The 24,711-nt window shown below is 39.0% G+C and overlaps 1 protein-coding gene across 1 annotated transcript in view; it reads left to right on the forward strand.

Moving 5' to 3' along the window:
• LOC131254922 (probable LRR receptor-like serine/threonine-protein kinase At3g47570) overlaps positions 1 to 24,433 on the forward strand; it is a 28,798-nt gene extending 4,365 nt beyond the window's left edge. Inside the window, exon 2 of the mRNA XM_058255625.1 lies at positions 22,847 to 24,433. Coding sequence (XP_058111608.1) covers positions 22,847 to 24,433 — 1,587 coding nt within the window. The remainder of the gene's footprint in view (positions 1 to 22,846) is intronic.
• The last annotated feature ends 278 nt before the right edge of the window (positions 24,434 to 24,711 follow it).

Here is a 24,711-nt window from a genome sequence, read left to right on the forward strand (position 1 = left end):
TCGAAACTACTTATCCTAGAAGCTGTTTGCCTGTAACCTATCAGCATACACAATTCACTTGAGTAGGGGCAAATAACGCTTTAAGGACAACGTTTCAGACGTGCTTAAGCCTGTCCTGATTTCTGATTATTTTGTAATTTTCGATTTTCACATTATATAAAAATACATTAATCTGTATAATTTCCAACAATCTTAAAGCGTTATTTACTGATGGAAGTCGACAGTGTTTCATCCATCAAGTTGATGAATCAGGATTTGATACTTCTTGATCGGTTCGATGGAACCAATTTTACAAGATGGCAAGACAAGCTGAAATTTCTCCTGACGGCACTGAAGATCTATTACATATTAGATCCAAATTTGCAAGCACTACCTGAAGCATCTTGTAAAGACACACCTGAACAAGTAGTTACCCGTACCAAAAGAGCCGAAAACGAACTCTTGTGTCAAGGACACATTCTAAATGCTCTCTCCGACCGCCTGTACGATCTGTACCAACAGACATTATCAGGAAAGGAGATTTGGGCCGCTCTGGAATTCAAATACAATGTTGAAGAAGAAGGTACCAACAAGTTTCTCATCGCCAAGTATTTTGACTTCAGCATGGTAGATAATAAACCGTTGTTGCCTCAAATCCAAGAATTGCAACTAATAGTAAACAAAATAAAAGCGATAAAAATCGATCTTCCTGAATCATTCCAAGTCAGGGCTATAATCGCCAAATTGTCACTGATGTGGAAAGACTATAAAAAGAAGTTGCTACACAAAACCGAGGACTACACATTGGAACAAATCCAGAAACACCTCAAGCTGAGGAAGAATCCCGTAACCGCAATAGAAAAAATGATAACGGGAATACCTAGTCCAAGGTACATGCTGTAGAAAACACTAATAACAAACATCCTGAGAAGGACGATTCCCTGAAACCTAATAAAAGAAAATTCAAGAAGAACACCCAAAAGAAGAACGGAAAGTTCAAGGGCCCATGCCATGTCTGTGGAAAAACCGGGCACTATACTCGAGTATGCTGCTATCGCAAATCTAAAAAAAAAGGCAGGTGCAGTAGAAGAAGGCGATATCGTGGCTATGATCACTGAGGTGAATACCATCCAAGGCAAAGTTCCAGGTTGGTAGTATGATACTGCCGCTACTGTACATGTGTGCTACGACAAATCAGCCTTCAAAACCTATGAGGAATTGACCGATGGTGAAGAAGTCCAAATAGGTAATGAAGTCCGATCGAAGGTCATCAGTAAAGGAACTGTCGAACTGATATTCACCTTTGGAAAGAAAGTGATTCTAACTAATGTACTGCACATCCCAGACATGAGGCGAAACTTAGTTTCTGGGGATCTTCTGAAAAAATCAGGCATACGGGTGGTGTATGAGTCAGGCAAACTGATTCTGTCCAAAAATGAGAATTTTGTCAGAAATGGATATGCTTGTAACGGAATGATTAAGTTTTCTCTGAATGAAAGTAGCACTTCTGCATATATGGTTGAATCCACTGGACTGTGGCATGATAGACTAACACATATAGGGTATAGAACCTTGAAGTTCATGGCTAAGAATGGTTTAATCTCATACACAGATAATGAAACTGAAAAATGTGAAGTGTGCATAAGATCCAAAATGACAAAGAAACTTTTTCCAAGTGTTGAAAGATCGTTTCAAGTATTGGATCTTGTGCACAGTGATATCTGTGAGTTAAACGACATTCTTACTCGTGGAGGTAAACGGTACTTCATAACCTTTATAGATGATTGCTCTAGGTATACGTATGTATACCTATTAAAGAGCAAAGATGAAGCATTAATCATGTTTAAAATATATAAAGCAGAAGTAGAGAATCAACTGAATAAGAAAATGAAAATTCTCCGTAGCGATAAAGGAGGAGAATACTTCTCCAATGAATTCGATAACTTCTGTGAAGAACATGGACTGATACATCAATGTACAATGCCATACGCACCTCAACAAAACGGAATAGCTAAAAGGAAGAATAGAACCTTAGTAGAAATGGTCAACTCAATGCTGATAAGAGTAAAGTTGCCACTAAGTCTATGGGAAGAGGCACTGTTTGCAGCATGCCATATAATAAACAGAATTCCGTCTAAAAAATATAAAATATCTCCATATGAAACATGGAGAGGCAAAAAACCTAACCTAAGATATCTAAAAGTGTGGGGGTGTCTTGCATATTGCAAAACCCCTGATAAAAAAAAACTAAGTTAGGACTAAGAGCTATTAAGTGCGCCTTCGTAGGGTATGCACAAAATAGTAAAACTTATAGGCTTCTAGACATAGAGTCTAATACAATAATAGAATCAAGAGATGTTGAGCTTTTTGAGAACTCACTATCCTTGGAGTCAAAGGATAATGAAATCCAAACTCCTAATAGAGAACCAGAAAGCACAGCTCCACAGATAGTGGAAGCTCCTATTGAGCCTCGTAGGAGTCAAAGGACAAGAATAGAAAAGAGTCTAGGAGATAACTATATAGACTCACAACGTGTCATTTTCCATTTTGTAGAAGGAGATAGAGAAAATGTTATAAGAAAAATACCTATAGTAATGACTATAGAAGATGATCCTAAAACATATAAAGAGGCCATATCCTCTAGAGACTCAGCTTTCTAGAAAGAAGCTATAAACAATGAAATGGAATCTATACTATCAAATCAAACATGGGAACTAGTTAACTTACCTCTAGGTTCTAGACCCATAGATTGTAAGTGGGTATTTAGGAAGAAATATCACACTGATGGGACTATACAAACCTTTAAAGCTCGACTAGTAGTTAAGGGTTTTAGACAAAAAGAAGGGATAGATTACTTTGACATATACTCTCCTGTAGCTAGGATAACATCCATTAGGATATTATTTGCGCTAGCTTCCATACATCATCTTCACATCCACCAAATGGATGTAAAGACCGCATTCCTGAATGGTGACCTCAACGAGGAGGTATATATGGAACAACCTGAAGGATTCATTCTACCAGGAAATGAAAATAAAGTATGTAGATTAGTCAAATCATTGTATGGATTAAAACAAGCACCAAAACAATGGCATGAGAAGTTTGATTCCAAAATACTATCTCAAGCTTTCATGCATAATGTAGCTGACAAATACATATATTCTAAAGTAGATGGTAGTTACATCGTTATTATTTGTTTGTATGTTGATGACATGTTAATAATAAGTAATAAAATGGAAGGTGTGACTGAAACAAAGAGGTTTCTATCTTCCGTATTTAAAATGAAGGATCTTGGACAAGTTGATACCATTCTTGGTATCAAAGTTAAAAAACATTGTGAGGGTTATGCTTTGTGTCAATCTCATTATATTGAGAAGATACTAAACAGGTTTAACCATCTAAATATAAAAGAAGCAAAAATCTCATTTGATCCAAGTATCAAACTAAAAGAAAATACTGGAAGAATAATTGCACAATTAGAATATGCGAGTGCTATAGGGAGTCTTATGTATGCTATGCAATGCACTAGACCTGATATCGCATATGTTGTAAGTAAACTTAGTAGGTTTACTAATAACCTTAGTACTGAACACTGGAATGCAGTAAGTAGAGTCCTTGGTTACTTAAAAGCAACCAAAGACTTAGGAATATTTTATTTAGAATTTCCTGCCGTATTGGAAGAATATACCAATGCGAGCTAGATATCATGTGCAGGGGATAACAAGTCTACTACAGGGTGGATATTCACCCTAGGAGGTGCACTTGTATCTTAAAGATCCAAGAAACAGACTTGCATAACGCATTCGACTATGGAGTCTGAATTTATAGCCCTAGCTGCAACAAGCAAAGAGGCTGAGTGGCTAAGGGATTTTCTATTAGAAATTCCTTTTTGTGTAAAGCCTATATCGGCTGTGTCACTACATTGTGATAGTGAAGCCACATTAGCTAGAGCCTATAGCGGCACTTATAATGATAAGTCTAGACATATTAGTATTCGACATGATTATGTCAGACAATTGATTCGAGATGGAATCATTACTATTTCTTATGTGAAATCAAGCAATAACCTGGTAGATCCTTTCACTAAACCTTTCACTAGAGGGATGGGGTTGAAACTCTTCAACCAAAGTTCTACCAGTAATGGTAACCCAACCTAAAGTCAGAAAATCTCTAATTTTGGATTTAATGGGTAATAACAAGTCACTGATATGTGGAAAGTTTTCATTACTAAATTATAAAACCTCATCCATAATAGATAAGTGCAGAGCATTACGATAGATGGTTGAGTCTTAGAACTCTTAATGAAATCCAGTCTATAAGGACAAGTGTCTTATAGTAACAGAGACACTGGAAGGATTTCACCTATATGAACGTAGAGATGACACCGTCTCTCATGAGAGTTAGGAGTTTTCACTCGGGATCATTCACGAATTAGGATAAGCACATGGCCATTAATTGTGCTGAGCAAGATTGTGGAAACTCTAATAAATACATAGCGAATATGTGTGTGGCATTTCCAATTCTGTTATTTAGGAATAACTAGTTCAAAGCTGCGGCTACCAGTCATTTCGACAGAGTTTTGAAATACTTACACTAAGGAAAGATTAAAATCGAAAGATATCTTTCTTTATGCATATAAGCTGATTATTCTGGTAGTATTGTTTAATCGAGAAAATAATTTTATAAAATCAAGTGGGGGATTGTTGCAAAAAATTATTGATTTTAATAAAATATATTTCAATAATAAAATAATATATAATATAAAAAGTTATTTTGAAAAAACACTTTTCTGTGGGTTTTTGGGAATAGTCCCACATGGAAAAGAGAAGAGAAAAACCTGTGGTTTATATGAAGGATGTGGAGTATTATAATATTTACCTACCTAGTCCGTGGACTATGGACCTTGCGTGTTCCAGGCAGTATGGCTGTAGAGGCGCTAGTGGTGCACTTTGCACTTACTCCAGCAAACCCATAGTGCGAGGGCGTGGGCATGTGAGGCAGTGTGGCTGTGGAGGCACTAGTGGCATACTTTGCACTTCGCATCGTGTTGCGGAGGGTCGCTCCTTCGTGACCTTGGCTATGGCGGGTGGCTGGTTAGCAGAGAGACTGAAGGACTGGGAGAGAAATCTCTCAGTATAAATAAAGGGACTGAAAAGAGCTGTTGCAACAAAAACTGTAATAGCTGAGCCATTAGTGCAGGGTCCAGCTGTAACTGCTGCATGGCTAGCCCAACAGCTAGAAAACGGCTAGTTGTTGTCTCACAACAGTCAGCATACAGAAGCTTAATGGCCCATGCACAATAGTCAGAAAATGGCCATAAAATGGCTAATTTTCCAATAGCCAGAAATGGCTTAATGGAATTTAAGTCTTTGGACCATAACCCCCTAGCCACCATAGCCTATAAAAGGAGGACCTAGATGGGTTTTCAATCCATCTCAACTCACTCCAGCAAACCCATACGAACTAAGACAGCCAGCCTCTCTCCACTCATATATTCTAGTGTTTCCAGCAATGTAGCAAGGCTTAAACCTTAGCTTGAAGAACAGACCGGCGGTGTGGTCTAGGACGGTTCAACTGAACCAGTGGCTGAAGATTTGAACTGACTTGTGTAGAAGTCGAAACTACTTTTTCTCTTCTTTTCTTCTTCTCTTAAGATTTTTTCCTTTATACTGTAATACTGCTAGGAAGTGTGTAATTGAGTTCTATTTGGTGGGCCTTCGTGTTTGCTAAACGTAGACCCACTCCAGGCTCGTCGTATCCTAGAAGCTGTTTGCCTATAACCTATCAGCATACTCAATTCACTTGAGTAGGGGCAAATAACGCTTTAAGGACAACGTTTCAGACGTGCTTCAGCCTGTCCAGATTTCTGATTATTTTGCAATTTTTGGTTTCCACATTATACAGAAATACATTGATCTGTATAATTTCCAACACATAATAACCTCATTCTAACGGTCAGTTGGTTCTTATCATTGGACCACTTTGGAATCCTGGGCGATCCAAGCTAGTGTGTCTAAATGTATGGTTCAAATTGATAATTGGAGAGCTCTTTCAAAAAGGAGGTTGGATTTACTAAGCAGCTTGGTAGGACAAGTTAAAAGTACATTGAGGATGCTTTGGTCTTTTCGTAAATGAGTCACAAAGAGAAAAACAATTACTCTTGCGTTTCAATCATACTCTAAATTCACTTGTTACCCTTGCTAAGTTCTTTTATTACAACTTCAGCCCGAAAATTCATGAAGCCTTTAAAAGGTTGAAATGGGCCTCACCTATCATTGATCCATACCATTTAATAGTTTTTCCATCTCTTTTTATATTATTGAACAAAAAACGATGTAGATCTGAGTGGTAGGTGGGCCGTAGAAAGTCTCAGTAGTGGGTAAACTATGTATCATTAAATGGAATCTAAGACGGCGTGGACCACTTGATTATTTGATGTGCCTCATTTTTTTTAAGGCTCGACATAAAATAATTTGTACATTTGAATGAACGATATGAATCATTAATAAAAGAAATGGTAAGCCCATAGTGTGCCCACCTTTACATGTGAGCGATCCCCCTTAGATTAAGGAGGTAGGTGAGATCGCAACCTTACCCAAGACAGTGCAACCCCCTTTACGTGGGTCCCATATTGCTATATGTATTCTATATCCACGACGTCCATACCCTTTTTTAGAAAAATTTAGGGTATGATCTTTAAAATGTAGCAGATCAAATTATGAGTGGACCATACAATAAGAAACATTGGTTATTGAACGTACGACCATTAAAAACTTCTTAATGCACACATAAGGTTTTTTTTTTTTTTTTTGTTAATGTCCCATCCAATCCATTGGTAAGGTCCTATAAGCATGTAAGAAGGAAAAAAAAAAAACAAATATGAACTTCATCCAAAACTTTTGCGTCACATTAATGGTCAATCACCACTATTTCCTACAACATGGCCGGCCTTATAATAGGATTTACTTGAGCTTTTTTTTTGGATAATGCCTTAAAATGAGCTAGAAAAATGAATGGGCGGCATGGATACATAATGAATACATGAAGGATGGGATGCATCCTCGTTGTCGAGTCTAGGGTTGCACTGGCTTTGGTGAGTCCATGGAGGATACAAATTACATATGAATAACTCAACGTACTGAGTAAACTATACGGGGCCACCTTGATTTATGTATTTTATCCACTCCATCTATCCATTTTAGAAGATAATTTAAGGGCTTCAACTAAAAAATCAAGCATATCCAAAGTTCAAGTGGACCACAACATAAGAAAGAGTTCATTAAGGGTCTAATGTTAAAATCATTTTTCTAGTTGTTTCCTCTGGTGTGTTCCTCTTGAGCTTTCAATGTGCTTCAAATTTGGGCTACACCATGAAAAAGCTTTAAAAAAAATAAAAATGAAAGAATGGCATGGATAAACCACATGCATTCACTCTAAGCCAATGAAAAACTTCGACATATGCTCAGAGGAGCTATAGTGCAGGTCAGTGTGGATTGGTGTTTATCGATGTTTGGTTTTAGTGTGTCTGGATTCTTCGTACCCTGATGCAACGTCTTTACAGGTGGATACACATCTACTCGTAGTTTGGTGAAAGCATTTGACATGCATTCAAATGGGATGTACTGTAAGTCATAGTGGATTGATGTTATTTTAGGGTTTTGGTGTGTGTCGGTGTGGGGTTCGAGTGCATTCGGAGTTTTCGCACCCTTATGCAATGTCTTCTTAATTTGATACACACCAATTCCTAGTTCGGCAAAAGCATTCGATGTGTGTTCGAAGGGGTTGTAGTATAAGTCGGAGTGGATCAACACTATTTTAGGGATTCAGTGTAGGTCGATGTTCGTCGGTGTGGGATTCAATTGTTTTATGAGTCTCCGCCCCCTGATGCGGCATCTTCTCAGGTGGATACGCACCCACTTGTAGTTTGGTAAAAGCATTCGACGTGCGTTCAAAGGGGTTACAGTTCAAGTTAGAGTGGATTAATGTTATTTTTAAGTGTTCGATTTGGGTCGATTTGCATTGGTGTGGGGTTTGATTGTTTCTAGAGTCTTTGTATCCTAATGCAACATCTTCTCAAGTGGATACACACTCGCTTATAGTTTAATGAAAGCATTCGACATGGGTTCGAAGGGGCTTCAGTGCAAGTCAGAGTGGATCGATGCTATTTTAGGAGTTTAGTGTGGGTCGGTGTTCATTAGTGTGGGGTCCAATTATTTCTGGAGTCCCCATACCCTGATGTAATGTCTTCTTAAATGGATACACACCCATTCATAGTTGACATTACATCGGTGAAAGCGTTCGACGTGCGTTTGAAGGGGAAGGGGATGTAGTGTAAGTTGGAGTGGATTAGTGTTAGTATAGGGGTTCGGTGTGGGTCAATGTACATTGTAGTGTGGTTTAATTGTTTCTGAAGTCTTCATATCCTAATGCAACATCTTCTCAAGTGGATACACCCACACTCATAGATCGGTGAAAGCGTTCAGCATGCGTTCGAATGGTTTGCAGTGCAAGTCAGAGTGGATCAGTGATATTTTATGTGTTCGGTGAGAGTAGGTGTGGGGTTCGATTGTTTCCTGAGCCTTCATACCCTGATGTAGCTTCTTCTGAAGTCGATACATAACCACTCATATTTTAGTGAAAGCGTTTGACATGCGTTCGAAGGGGCTGCAGTGTAAGTCATATCGATGTGCGTTCTACGGGGCATGCCTTGATGAACCTGTTGCATATCCATATTGTCTATCTATTTCATTAGGCCATTCGAGTATGATATAATAACATATAAGCTTATTAAAATCTCCAGTGGACCACACCAATGGGCAAAAATGATGAATGTCTATTAAGATCATTTTATAAGAAACAAGAGAAACTTATCATGTAATCCACTTATGATACGGATCTACCTCTTTTTTTCCCTAATGCCCAAAATTGTTATGGAAGAAAAGATGGACGGACATGATCCGAAAATTGAATCACAGCCAAAGCTCAATTAGACCCCACTATAGGAAATAATGCAAAAATGATGCATACCATTGAAACATCCCTGGGGCCCACATTCATGTTTATTTATCATCTAACATGTTCAAAAGTACCCAGAGACATGTATGAATAGAAAACACAAAGATCGAATTCAAGGTAGCTTCAATCCCTACTATTTCACCCATGTAATTTTTTTATTTTATTTTTTTATCTATATGATTTTTTTACTTTTCAAAAGTGGATTGGGAGAGATTCTAGGGTTCACCCGAGTTATGAATTTATTTGCATATCAAAGTACAGGCCCAATAAATGGTGGTGGACAAGTTGGATGACACCTACACGTCATAGCTCGATCATATTATTGTAATAAAGAAGACACATAAATGAATGGCATGGATAAAACAAATAGATGGTTGGCATGGTCCACTTGAGGATATGTTTCATTTTTTGGCTAAGGCTTCAAAATGACTTGAAAAAAATAAGTGGATGGCATGGATAAAACAAATATATCAAGTTGGAGTCCACATAGCATTGTGCACTATCCAGTAGCCACCTTGCTATTGGCAACGTCAGATATTGTTGTATTTGATGTCTAAAATCTAATCAGATTCTGTGCAGATTTTTTTTACAAAACTGTGAAATTACGGGATTTGTTTTTAATTTCGTTTAGGATTCTTTCCAAGGCTATATATATGGGTGTAAATGGCATTGGGATGCATTCCAAGGGTTTTTAAATAGTTTTAGGGTTTCAAAAGGGGGTAGGAAGGGTGAGATTCAAGGTTGTTCAAATCAGGTAAGCCTTCTCTCTTTGTAATTTCTGCTTTCATAGTGAATTTTTGTTACTTTGTGACATTGTTTTTTTCCAAAAGGGTTTTCCACATTAAATCATTATGTTCTCATTCCTTTTTTCTTAGTGCTTTTAGATTGCTATCCTAGATTCATCTCTATGTGATTCCGTCGTTTCTTAATAAGTGGTATCGGAGAAATCGTTGGCGCGCAGGCCTAAATCTGAAGGATTAACATTAATGGGAAACATTAGATATGACATTGAGAAGTACTCAGGTAAAAAAAACTTTGAGTTATGGAAGATCAAGATGATCAGTTTCTTAACCAAGCAAGATGAAGATGGTGCTCTTGAGGAGCGAAAGCTGACTATGAGTAATGATGATTAAAATATTCTTGATAAGAAAGCCTTATCCTCGATCCGTTCGTGTCTCACAGATGAGGTTCTCTATAACGTTTTGAGGGAGAAAATTGTAGCTGGTTTATGGGCGAAGTTAAAGGATATTTATGTGAAAAAATTCACTGAGAATCGCCTATACTTGAAGCTACAGTTGTTTACCTTCAAGATGGTAGAGGGTGGAGATGTGGAGGCCCACATCAGTTACTTTAATAAATTGATTTGCAAGTTGTTGAATATGGAGGAAGTGGTTAAAGATGAAAATCATGCATGCATGTTGTTGAATTCTCTTCCGGCATTGTATGAGTCATTCAGGGACTCATTATGTACCACAAATAAATTCCTGAGTGTGGACATTGTTATCTCAGCCCTTCAAGGGAAGGCCATGAGAAAGATAAACGGTAGCATGGAGACATCTTCTGATGCACTGTTTACAAGAGGCAGGAATACTGATTGAGGTACAAGATCTTTAAGACCTAGATCCAAATCCAAGGGTAAGGGCAAAGGAAAATTGAAGTGTTGGTACTGTGAGATGACTGGACATATGAAGAAGGATTGTACAAACCTTAAAGCAAAGAAAAAAAACTCAGAGGCTTCTTCTAGGGAGGCCAATGTTGTCGCATCTGATGAAGAGACAAGTAGAGGTGATGTTTTGTCTATGTCCATGATCAGACACTTGCACGACAATCATAAGGATGCGTTGATCCTTGACACAGGAGCATTATATCACATGACTCCTCATCGGAGTTGGTTCACCAGTTACAAAGAATGCGATGATAGATAAGTCTTTATGGGCAATGACAATGCCTGTAATGTTATGACTATTGGTACGGTGAGCATCAAGATGTTTGATGGGATGAAGCATACCTTGACTAATGTCAGGCACGTTCTTGATATGAAGAAGAGTCTGATTTCTCTCGGTCCACTCGAGGCGATAGGGTGCAAGCTCACTAGTCTTAATGGTGTCCTTAGAGTTTCAAAAGGTGCACTCGTGGTTATGAGAGCACAAAGGCATAGAAACCTTTACAGGTTGATCAAGAGCACTTCAGTAGGTGGAGCGGCAGTAGCTGTTGTGAATTCCACGTCTGGACATATGTGGCGTGCTCAAATGGGCCACATGAGTGAGCGAGGCATGAAGGGAGTGCTCGATTATATGCACTCTTACATATGGGAGCCATCACCAGAGGTTCCCGTTGGGGGGTCATCATGGTTTGTTTCATTCATTGACGACTACTCCCGAAAATTTTGTGTTTACTTCATGAAACATAAATTCAAAGTTTTCACCATATTCAAACAATAAAAGGCAATGGTGGAAAAACAGTCAGGGCAAAAAATTAAGTCTTTAAGGACTGACAATGGTGGAAAATTTACTTCCACTGAGTTTAATGAAATTACAAGGATGAAGAGATCATTAGGCATAACACAGTGCATCACGCACCCGAATAAAATGGTGTGGCTGAGCGAATGAATCGAACTCTTTTGGAGATGGCTTGATGCATGTTAAGTAATGTTGTGTTGGGCAAGGACCTATGGACAGAGGCCGTTAGCACGACTTGCTATTTGGTGAACCGGTCTCCTTCTACGACAATTGAATGTAAAATCCCAAAGGAAGTATGGAGTGGTCATAAGATGGACTACTCATATTTACATATATTTGGTTGTGAGGCTTACTCTCATGTACGATAAGTTAAGAGAGATAAGCTAAACCATAGAATCAAAAAGTACATCTTTATTGGCTATGGTGTTTGTGTGAAGGATTACAGGTTATTCGACAAAGTCACACGTAAGGTTATCACTAGCCGTAACATCAGATTTGATGAAAGCTCCCTATTCCACAAGATTGATCAAGAGGAGCGAGACGAACCAGAATGGTTGATCGTAGACGTCCGGATTGACACAGATGATATTCAGGCAGAGATAGATGCGTAGATAGAGATACATGAGAAGGTGGAGTAACCACCTGTGAGAAGAAATCCACCACATGATCGCAGGCTACTAGAAAGATACATGGACGACTTTAATATTGTATATGCCCTTATTATAGATGAGGGGGAGCCGTCTACTATTTAGGAGGCTCTAAATGAGCCTAATGCAAAAAGTGGAAGGCGACTATGGACGATGAGATGGACTCGTTGCACAAAAATAACACATGGGAGTTGGTGGATCTTCTAGTGGCCTAAAAAGCCTTGGATGTAAGTGATTATTCAAAAGAAAACAGGACAGGTGCAAATCAAGGCTGGTAGCGAAGGGGTATGCTCAGATATAAGGAATCGACTTCATAGAGATATTCGTGCCAGTGGTTAAACAAGTATCTATCAGATTCGTATTGGCTTTGCTTGCCCAATACGATCTCGAGCTGGAACAGATGGATGTCAAGACTGCATTCCTGCATGGGGAGTTGGAAGAGCAAATCTACATGAAACAACCAGAGGGCTACGAAGTTAAAGGAGCAGAGAAAAAAATTTACAGGTTAATGAGGTCATTATACGGCTTGAAATAGTCGCCTAAGTAGTGATATAAAAAGTTAATTCTTTCATGATGAGTCAGAAATTTATTCGGGGTGAATACGATCACTGTGTCTATTACAAGACATTGAGTGATGACAAATTCATTATCTTAGTATTGTTTGTAGATGATATGTTGATTGTTAGTCATGATATGTCTGAAATCAATGTGTTGAAGACTCAATTATCATAGACATTTGAGATGAAAGATCTGGGGGCTGCAAAGAGGGTTCTCGGCATAGATATTCATAGAGATATGAAGAGAAGCAGGCTTTGGTTATCACAGGCAGAATACCTTTAAAATGTGATGATCAAGTATGGGATGGACCAAGCAAAGTCGGTGAGCATTTCCCACGTGGCTCACTTCAAGCTCTCCTTAGAAGAATGTCTTAAATCAAATGAGGTAAAGTAGGTTATGTCTCATATGCCTTATTCGAATGCAGTTGGCAGTTTAATGTATATCATGATCTGTATAAGACCAGACATTTTACAAGTAGTGAGTGTTGTGAGCAGATACATGTTAAACCCCAATAAATAACATTGGGAATCGATGAAATGACTACTTCGATATATTCAAGGTACAAAATACTATGTCTTAACTTTTGAGAAGACTGGGGCAAAGTTGGTAGGCTATATGGATTCAGACTTCGTAAGTAGTGTGGATTCCAGAAAGTCAACCTTAGGATACTCGTTTGCTCTAGCGAGCGGCACAATTAGTTGGATGTCGAAACTTCAATTCGTAGTGGCTATTTCCACGATTGAACTAGAGTATATGGCAATGACAGAAGCATTTAAGGAAGGCGTTTGGTTGAGAAGCATGATAAATTGATTGAGACTTTAGCAGGAAGCCGTGCTGGTTAATTGTGACAGCGAAAGCGCTATAAATTTGACTAAAAATTTTATTTATCACTCTCATGCTAAAAACATTGATGTTCGTCACCACTTTATCCGACAGGTGCTTAAAGGAGGCATAACTCTGGAGAAGATTCACACCTGCATAAATCCTCTAAACATACTCACCAAGGTTGTTCCTAAAGAGAAGTTCAAGTTCTGTGCAACTTCTTTATGCTTGCAGATTGCATAAAAGGAAGACGGAGTGTGCATGAGAAGCATTGATGAAACTATAATGCGAGGTAGAGATAAGAGAAGAGAACAAGGAGCTATACATTTGAAGATAAAGACATAGTAGAGATTGTTGTATCCGATGTCTTAAATCTAATCAGATTCTGCGCGGATTTTTTCGCAAAACTACGAAATTGCGGGATTCATTTCCGATTTCGTTTAGGATTCTTTTTAAGGCTATATATGGGTGTAAACGGGATTGGGATGCATTCCAAGGGTTTCTAAATATTTCTAGGGTTTCAAAGGGGTGTAGCAAGGGTGAAATTCGAGGTTGTTCGAATCGGGTAAGTCGTCTCTCTTTGTAATTTCTACTTTCATAGTGAATTTTTGTCACTTTGTGTTGTGATTTTTTCCCAAAAGATTTTTCCACGTTAAATCATTGTATTCTCCTTCCTTTTTGCTTAGTGCTTTTGGATTTCTATCATTAATTCTTCTCTGTGTGATTCCGTCGTTTCCTCAACAAATGTTACCTGTAAAAGCATTCCTTAAGAAATCCCTGCGTTGGGATGCTAGGTGGAGCCCATCGTAATGTTAGTGAGGAATCCAACCCATCCATCTATTTTGCAAGCTCATTTTAAGACATGCATCCAAAATTGAGAAGGATTTAAAACTCAAGTGGGCCATACTAGAGGAAAAAGTGAGGATTCAGTGACCACCATTGAAACGTCTCTATTACCACAAAAGTTTTGCATTGGGATGAGTTTTTTGTTTTCACTTCATCCCAGTGGTAATGTAAACACCTAGATGTTTAACCGTAGTCATTTCTTTTCCCAAATTTTCCTCTCGTGGCCCACTTGAGTTTTGGATCCACCTCAATTTTTTTTTCTTATTTCCTAAAATATCTCTCAAAACGTATGGAGAGGTGGATTTCTCACCAACCACGGTGAGCACCACTAACCATCTCAGCACAGGAAGGAAATCCGCATCCAGTAGTATGTATTGTCACGTCATTGGGCAAACGTGGGATCCACTCCAAGCGTTTGTGAGCCCACCTTGATGTTTGTGACAAATCTACAATATCTATCCATTTTTTTAGATCATTTATGACATGGGACAAAAAATCACGCAGATCTGAAGCTCAAGAGGCCACACAACTGGAAGTAGTGGGCAGAGAAATACCTATCGCTGAAAACTCCCTGGGATCCATCGTGATGTTTATATGAAATCATTACTATTCACAAGGTCATTACCATGAGATGAACTGAAAACACAAATATATTAGCCCGATCTAAATTTTTTCTGACCCCATGAATTTTTCAATGATGGACGTTTAATCTCGTTATTTCCTGTTGTGTGGCCAGTTCAATTTTGGATGTGCCTCATTTTTAGTTCCATGTCCTGTAATGATTTGGGGAAACAGATGGATGGGGTGGATATCTCACAAACATCGCGAATGGCCCCACCTCGTTTCCGGTCGAAATAAGTTCGGATGAAAAAAAAAGGGGCCGATTTTTTTTGTTTTTTTTTGGCCGAGAAATAGAGTGTGCGTGTAGGTGTTAACAAAAGTGATTTTTTTAAAGAGTCCGTTGCTTTCTTACAAAATGGTGGAAATATTCATTCAATGGGTAGGGGTGTTGTCCCCTTAGGATGGCCCACTTGAGAGTTGAACTGAAAGAAATTTTGGCCACTAGAAAAACAATTTTAGACATGCGTGATGAACGGATTAAATTGTGTACACCCATCAATTAGAGACATAGAGATTGCAGTGTACTTTTTTACCTTAACCTACAAATGCTTGGAGTAGATCCCGCCTCTTGAACGAGTAAGAAAAACAGAGGCCGGATCTACTGACAACATTGCTATGATAAGCTTATCTTAGAAATTATTGTATTTGTCTCCACTTTAGTTTTACTAATGAGATCTAATCCGTTCATCAATTTCCTAAGTCGTGCTTGTTCATTCTGGACAAAAATCAATACAAGCTCATCTCAGGTGAGCCACCCCACGGAGGAAAAGTTTCCCACCCTTCTTTACTCTTCAATGGGCTTTTTCATCATTTGGTAAAAATGTTCAATACCCCACTTGAACCTTGTATATGCATCATTTTTTGACTTGTATCCTAAAATGATAGGAAAAAATGGATGGACGGTGTGGATAAGACCCATACGTCACGGTGGCCACTCGAACCTCCCGCCCTTTCCCAGCTGGAGACAGGCGGGGTTAGGACGCAATTCATGTAGCTCGACCTCGACTTCTGGTCAAGTCCTCCATTTTGACTGCGGATGCATTGTGGATTTGTTGCTGAAGAACTTCCGCAGAAGCTCCTTCGAATGGAAGGCATGTCTGCCATGGTGTGATGATTCTAGACAACCACCTCGTCGATCCGTTTTTCCAGTCCAATATTGGACATGGGACAAAAAATTAGAAAGATCAAATACTCAAGTGGGCCGCACGAAAGGAAAAATTGGGACTGAACGTCCCCCATTGAAAGAGAGACATAGGGCTGCAAAAAATTTGGTTCATCCTAATAATACTTAATGCACTTGTTTTTCAATTATATCAGTAATAATGACCTTATGAACCGTATGGATGCCATGTGAAGTTGATCAGTGGACCCCAGGAGGATTCAACGGTAGGAATTTTCCTTTGTTCTTGTTGCGCGACCCACTTGAGTTCTAGATCTTTTTGGTCCCATGTCCTAAAATGATCTGATAAAACGTATGGACTTGGTGGATTTCTCATGAACACGATGGTGGCCCCATGTAGCTTTGGGTTGAACTTACTTCGTGGGAAAGGCTTCCCATGGAAATCTGCATAATTTAATAAAGTGATGGGACATGATGAGTGGGGCTGAAAGTTGGGCGGGTTGAACCCGACCAACCCGTGACTAACCCGACATTGGGTTGGGCATGGGCAGGATGTATCGAGTCTGATCTTAGGCTTGGGCTATACAAACACCAACCCGATAAAACTTGGGTAAAGCTCAGGTAGAGGTCTTGGGTTGCCCGACCCAACCTGAACCCGATCAATATATAAGTTACTTATAAATTATAATTGAATATGGATCGTATGTGTTGAAGACATAGGAAAATCTGGTGCTGTCGGGTCTCATTGGTCCACATCATTTCCCATGACTCAAGCTAACAAGAAATGCTGGATTTTTCTCTCTCAAATAGATCGTCTGCTACACAACACGACTTTTAAATGAGTAGTTGTCCTTTATTTTAGATTGTTTGTTTAGAATAAATGAAGTTCTTTACGATAAACAACTACATATGTAATTAATAAAACCATAAATATTAAAATAAGACGTGTATTGAAATATAATAAACTATTTCAATCATTAAAATATTAACATGTATCCACCCGATCAACTTGACCAACCTGACCGAACTCGCTTGGGTTGAGAATTCTCAACCCGAGGTTAGGTTGGGTTGGGTAAGGGTTGAGGTACGAAGAACCTTGGGTTGGGCTAGGGTTGAGCATCAACCTGACCCAACCCACCCGACTTTTAGCGCTAGTGATGAGGGGAGCTGATTACGTATAGGGTAAGCAGTACCGAGTACATTTTGTGGGGCCACAGTGATTTATATATTTTATCCATTCCGTCCATTCTTTTTTCCAGGTAATTAAATTTAGGGTTGAAGTCTAAAAATAAAGCATATTCGAATCTCAAGTGGACTACACTGCAAAAAAGAGTATGAATCGAACTTCTACTGTTGAGAAAGTTTTAGTGGTTGCTCCACTTGCTCTTATGCCTGTGGCTTAGCTTCTATTTGTGTCTCACCTTTTTCGACTTCGACATCAATAACTGTTAATTTTTTTTTTTTATTTCCTTATGTTCGTCTTTATGGAATAAGGAATCCTAATCAAACCTGACGTCACGGCTAATCATGATCTTCAGTATGACCAGGTCATACAGCACGTATCCATTCACACTATCACCATAGCCTATAAAGGTACGCTTCTTAGCCATTTGGTCTAGCTTATCTATCTCAACTGACGGTACATGAGAGTAAGTGTCACAACCAAATACTCACAATCCTTAGTAGGTTATATCACGACCACTCCACATTTCTTTTAGAATTTTACAGTCTATCAGTGTGGAGGGGGACTGATTCACTAAGTAACAAGCTGTGTTAACGGCTTCAATCCATTACTCTTTGCCTAACTAAGCATTGCTCAATATACTTCGGGTTCTCTCTAAGAAAGCCTGTTTCATTCATTCTGCAACACTATTCTGCTCTAACGTGTGTTAGACTTTATTATTTTGTAAGATCTCGTCATTTTCACAAAACTGATTAAATTCATTTGAAATGAGTTCTCCACAATTGTCTATCATCAACACTTTTAATTTTTTTCATGACTATTTCTCTACCATCTCCTTCCACATCTTAAAGGCGGCATAAACATTGAATTTATGCTTCATAAAGTCAACTTAATAATTTTCTAGAGTAGTTATCTATGAATAAGACAAAAAGTGGCGAACCCCCCTCTAGAAATAATGGATGATAACCCCGATACATCTGAATGCACATAATCTAGCATACCCTTACTTATATGTCTTTCATATTTAAAAGATAATCGTGATTGTTTACCATATATACAATGCTCGCATATATGAAAATCAATATTTTTAAAAGCATGAATCAAGCAACAATCAGAAAGTAGTGCTCATGCCAAAAACGTGTCAATGTGGATTCTGTTACAGATGTTGTAACTCCACTCGATACGGTATTCCCGATCAACTTGTAAATGTTATCTCTCCAATGTGCCTTTATCATATAAGTGCCCCTTTTAAACCTTTAGGACATGATCAAACCCGATGAACTTACACTTAAATGAATTGAGAGCTCTTAGGGATATCAAATTCTATCTCAGTTTAAGAATGCATCTCACATCCATAGAATTCATTTCATTCCATCAAACATTTTGATGCGCACCGATCTGACACTAACAACCTTACAAGCAAAGTCATTTCCTATAAACATTTGGCAACCATCACACTCACTCTAACTGGTGAACCAATTTTGTTGAAAGGTTTTGTGGTATGAAACTCTCGAATCCAAATTCCACTCATTATTGAGATACCCAAATTTGGATACTGTCAGAACGTCAAAACCTTCCACTTCCTCACAGGATTCTGTTTTATTGGCCTCCTTCGACATTTCATCTAATTTTTTACCTTTCTGTGCTTTAGGATTCCAACAATTCCTCATATGTCCATCTCTTCCATAGTTTCAGCACTCCATCTTCCACTTGCCCTCAGAATTGGATCGAGATTATGATTTTCCATTCTCCTGCTTAGAATTTCTTCCCCTAACAACCAACACATCCATAGAGGAACCACCACTACTGTCATTCTTTCTCAACTACTTTGAATGAAGGGCTGAGATGACAGTTTCAATGTCTATGGTCACCCTACCATGACACATAGTATCTATGAGACTCTTGTAAGACTCCGGAAGAGAATTCAACAGAATCAGGGCTTGGTCTTCCTCGTCAATTGTCACTTCCACACTTGTCAATTTGTAAAGCAACTGGTTAGATACGCTGATGTGTTCATTAATATTAAACCCTTCCGCTAGTTTTAAATTATAGAAATTATTTTCTTCAAATATAGACGATTTGAGAGATTTCGTCATGTACAAGCTTTCTAACTTTGTCCAAAATTCTATGGTGGTCTTTTGATTAAGGACATTATAAATGAACTCATTGAACATACATAATTGAATCGAGGTTTTCACTCGATTATTCAGTTCTTCCCACTCTTCTTCAGCCATAATTTTGCGACACTTCGTTATACTAAGGAATACCTGTTGCAATCAATGCTTAACTAGAAGACATCTCATCTTCACATTCCATAGCTCAATATTATTTTTATTGATGAACTTTTTAGTTTCATAATTAACATTCGATCCCTTCATCAACATATTTCAGATTTTAACTCGAATCCCAACGTATAGCTCTGATATCACTTGTTGGTGGACCGCGGAAGTAAATCCCAAATTTGAATCAAACAAGTGATAGATAAACACAACAAAGCATGCACAAGAGCACACAATTTTACATGAAAAGCCATTGAGAGAAAAACCATGGCACAAAACAATAAGCAAATCCACTATGAAGAATGATTTAATTATAAGAGATTATATGAACTCACAAATGCAAAAACTCTAGTCTTCCTTCAAAACCCTCTTAGAAATATTTAAGCTATCTTAATCATACCCTAATCCTGCATTACACCAATATTTATAGCATAATACCAAAAATAGGAAACAATCTGCATAATTACGCAAAATTTTGCACGCTGTCAATTTAAGCATCGATTGATCAACATCAATCGAGCGGCCCTCGATCGATGGGTAGCCACTTGTTCGATCGCTCTAACATGCTCAAAAGGGTTCAAATAGTTTACAAGTATTATTTGAAAATAGTCAATCGCTCAAACCTCTCAGGTCAATTAACCGAATATGTCCAGAACTGTCTAGAGACCAATCTATATAATTTGGGGCTTACTCGATTGATCGATCAGTCTGATTGATTGATCAAGACCTCTATTTCAAGTACAAATCGTAGACATTCAGACAACAATAGGGCATGATTTCTCCATGGCCAAAGTTACTTTTCAATGCGGCGGAGGAGAAAGGGCGTAGCTTTTCTCCCATAGTAGAGATTGCTAGCAATTGACTGGAGGGCCTAGAAATGAAAATGATTCATGAAGTCGGCTCGAACTGCACCTAGATCAGAGTTCAGCTCTTTCCTTGTTTGCAATCCAAGTTGGTTCCAAAGTAAGGTTTGGAGAAGGGAACTAAAAGAGGGCTGCTCTCAAGGTGATCTAGCAGTCCACTAGTAGGAAAGAGTTTAGGTAAGTGGCCAAAGACAACAAGCTAATGGACCTCGGAATGGCCGGGCGAGGACTGATCCAACTGAGGGCAAAGGCTGAAAAGTTCATTACCAAAACGGGCACGGGCAGTGGTAGTAGAAGGGATTAGGTGGGATGGGATTCATCTGGTACCGTGCCAATTCCACTCCATGTTTGGGAAAATGGAAAAGCTTGGGATTAGATGAGAAGGAATTGCATCGGGTCCGTGCAAATTTCATTCAATGTTACTAAGTTGTGTAGGTCCCACCATGAAGTGTGGGCTATATCCACACCGTCTACCCATTTTTTGAGATTATTTTAGAGCATGGCCAAAAAATCAGGTAAATCTAAAGCTCAAGTGGACCCCATCAAAGAAAGCAAGAGGATTGAATACTTACCGTTGAAAACTTCTTTGGAGCCACATAAGTTTTGGATCTACCTCATTTTTAGGCCCATGCCATAAAATGAGGTTACAAAACAAATGAACGGTTTAGACATAACATATGTGTGTTATTCTATGTAATTTCAAATGATGGTGGTATATTCATTCAATGTACCACCGTATTACCAACAAAGCATGAAATTAATCTTATCCCATGCCAACAGGGGACAATCCCATGGGTAATAAATATGTTTTTTGAATCCCATCCCACCTAATCCCTTCTAATCGCACCGCCCAAATGTGCCCTTAATTTATGGTCGTTTTCAAGCTACTAGGGTGTTAGACGTTATCTTTAGGCCCGTTGTGTATATCCGTTTTCTAGATAAAGAGCTATGGATCATCTGACTGGATGGTAAGAAAGATCGACTGGCATAATTCCTATATCATGGGCTATCCATAGTAAGTGCCTAAACGATATATGGTTCATATCATTAGACCATGCTGTTTTGTGGTCCCTATCCAATGTTTCATAATCTATACCGAACGATAAGCATCCCAATCCTCCTTATATTTAAGGATGAGTTCTCTACATCTCATTAGATGGACCATGTAACTAGGCTCGCACACTCATCAGATCAACTTACACGGAGAGGGGGAGGAGATTGTGTCAGGTTGGGGTAACACCGACCTTGGTCAGACAGACAGTGACATCCTACTTTTAACGTATGTGTTATATTGCCAGCTCATTTTAAGCCACGGGCCGAAAAAATGAAGAAGATCCAGGTCTCTGGTGGACCACACCACGTGAAGCAGTGGTGATTGAGTGCCCACCGTTAAAAACTTTTTTTGGGTTTTAAAATTTTTAGGTCAACATGATACTCGTGTTTTCCCTTTATCCAGTTTTTTTTTTTTTCCTTATCGACTGATTGGATGGAAAATAAAGATTATGGCGGGCCTTAGAAAGTGATGTATATTCTTAATCCATGCCGTTCATCTATTTTGATAAATCATTTTAGGACATTATTCTAAAAAGGATGCAGATCAAAGGCTCAAGTGGACCACACCAGAGGAAGCAGCAGGGATTGAACTTCTATCGTTGAAAACTCCCTAGGGTCCACCGTGATGTTTATTTTCCATCCAATCTATTCATAAGCTCACGTAGAGATGAACAGAGGGAAAACATAAATATCAGCTTAATTGATCCATAACTTACATAGACCCCGGGAAGCTTTCAGTGGTAAGCTGTCAATCCCCACTGCTTCCTTTGGTGTGGTCCAATTAAGGCTTTAATCTTCCTATTTGTTGGGTTCGTGCCCGAAAATGATATTTCAAAATGGATGGACGGTATGGATAAAATATATACATCACGGTGGGCTCGGCAGAGCCCCTGACAGGACCGTCCGTCCCCAGCACGTACCGGTGGGGGTATTACTGAACGTGCTTGTTTGGCACGCCCGGCCAATCCCGGGATTACTCCTTCCAATCCCTTCTAATACAATCTAATCCAATCCAGCCTGCCCGGCCAAACAGGCCCTAAAGCTTTACGCCGGAGGAAACCAATTCACAGGACCCATACCAATATCATTATCCAACGCTTCAGGACTCGTAGATATTGACCTTGCTAACAATAGCTTTAGCAGATCTGTACCTACGAATTTTGGAAGCCTCAAGGGTCTGTCCGAGTTACTTTTGTGGGGTAATAAACTTGGAATTGGAAAATCTCAAGACTTGATTTTTCTCGATTCTTTGACCAATTGCAGTAGCTTACGAGTGCTGCAGATATCCAGTAATCATCTCAGCGGTGTGCTGCCCGACTCCATTTCTAATATTTCGACCCAACTGACTTGGCTAAGTTTGGGAAGTAACAAGATATTCGGAAGCATCCCATCTCGATTCAGAATCTTGTCGACCTAACAGTACTGGATTTGGGGAATAACTTTTTAACAGGTACTATTCCCATTGGTATTGGGAAGCTTAACAACGCAAGAAAGCTTTGGTTTCATGCAAATGAATTATCAGGGCAAATTGCGCCTTCCTTAGGCAACATCTCCCAATTGTTGGTACTCAGTTTATATGAAAACAATCTATCGGGGAGCATACCTTCAACTATTGGTAATTGCATAAACCTGCAATTCATATACCTCGACGATAATAAGTTCAGCAGTAGCTTACCCAGACAACTTTTCATCTTTCCATCTTTGATTGAACTTTACATTGGAAATAACTCTTTTACCGATAGTTTGCCAGTTGAAGTTGGTAACTTGAAAACTCTCTCGACATTGAGTGTTTCAGATAACAAATTGTCAGGAGAAATTCCAATCTCGCTAGGCGATTGTCTCAGCTTAGAGAATCTCTGGTTGGATGGAAACTTCTTTCAAGAATCAATTCCTCCAACATTTAGTACTCTAAGAGGCCTTCGATCCCTGGATCTTTCACGCAACAACCTTTCTGGGGAGATTCCAAAATATCTGGGGAAGCTTGCTCTAGAGTCTCTAAATCTATCCTTTAATAATTTTGAGGGTGAATTACCGAAACAAGGGGTCTTTGGAAATGCCAGTCAAGTTTCAGTGCTCGGAAATAATAAGCTTTGTGGGGGTATTCCAGAATTAAATTTGCCTCAATGCTCTAGCCAAGCTTCCAAGAAACAGAGAGAGTATCTTCCATCAAAAGTCAAAATCTCAGTTGTTGTTGTTGTCCTATGCCTTATGTTAGTATCCTGTATCTTTGCCACTCTTTATTGGGTAAGAAAGTCAAGAAGGAAACCTGTTGATGTGCCTTCTGCGGAGGATCCTTTCGTCACCATGTCTTATACGGAACTTTTTAAAGCAACAGATGGCTTCTCTTCTGCCAATTTGGTCGGCACCGGAAGTTTTGGCGCTGTATATAAAGGGGCTTTAGATCGTGATGGAACTATGGTAGCAGTGAAAGTCTTCAATCTTCAACAACAAGGAGCTCTGAGGAGCTTCATGGCTGAATGCGAAGCCTTGAAAAACATTAGGCATCGGAATCTTGTTAAGATCTTAACTTGCTGTGTAAGCATTGATTTTAAGGGCAATGATTTTAAAGCTCTAGTTTACGAGTACATGCCCAATGAAAGTCTAGACAAGTGGTTGCACAAAGATGGTCATGAGCAGCTTGGAAGGAACTTGAAGTTTACTCAAATGCTAAACATAGCTATTGATGTGGCTTCTGCACTGGATTATCTGCATAATCATTGCCAAACGCCAATCATTCATCGAGATTTAAAGCCAAGCAATATTCTTCTTGATGATGACATGATTGCTCGTGTGGGTGATTTCGGGCTAGCCAGGTTCTTACCTGAGGTTGCTCAAACTAGCTTGGTTGGAATCAAGGGATCTGTTGGATACATCGCTCCAGGTAACAATTTTGTCTATTACCTTATCTACTTTCTTGTATATGAATGCATAAATATGAAAACAAACGCACACCCACCTATTCTGGCTATTTCCTTCAGAGGAGACTGATATGCATATGAAATCTATTCTAACCAACGGATGCATTAGTTCATGTTAGGCCCAAGGTCCAAAAATCAGGCTGGTCTTGATTTAGGTGAGTCATTCCAAGGGAAGCAACTGGGGAGAGGGATGCCCACCATTGTTTTATGGCCCACCGTGAAATCCACTCCGATCATTATAGATGCATCATCCCAAGTAAGATTCAGGGCCAAAAAACAGGCTAACGTATGATTCAAGTGGGCCACATCAAACTAAAAGTTAGGAGAGAGGACAACCCTTAATTTTTA

The sequence above is a fragment of the Magnolia sinica genome, chromosome 9 (genome assembly GCF_029962835.1).
Source record: "Magnolia sinica isolate HGM2019 chromosome 9, MsV1, whole genome shotgun sequence".
NCBI classification, from domain to species: Eukaryota; Viridiplantae; Streptophyta; class Magnoliopsida; order Magnoliales; family Magnoliaceae; genus Magnolia; species Magnolia sinica.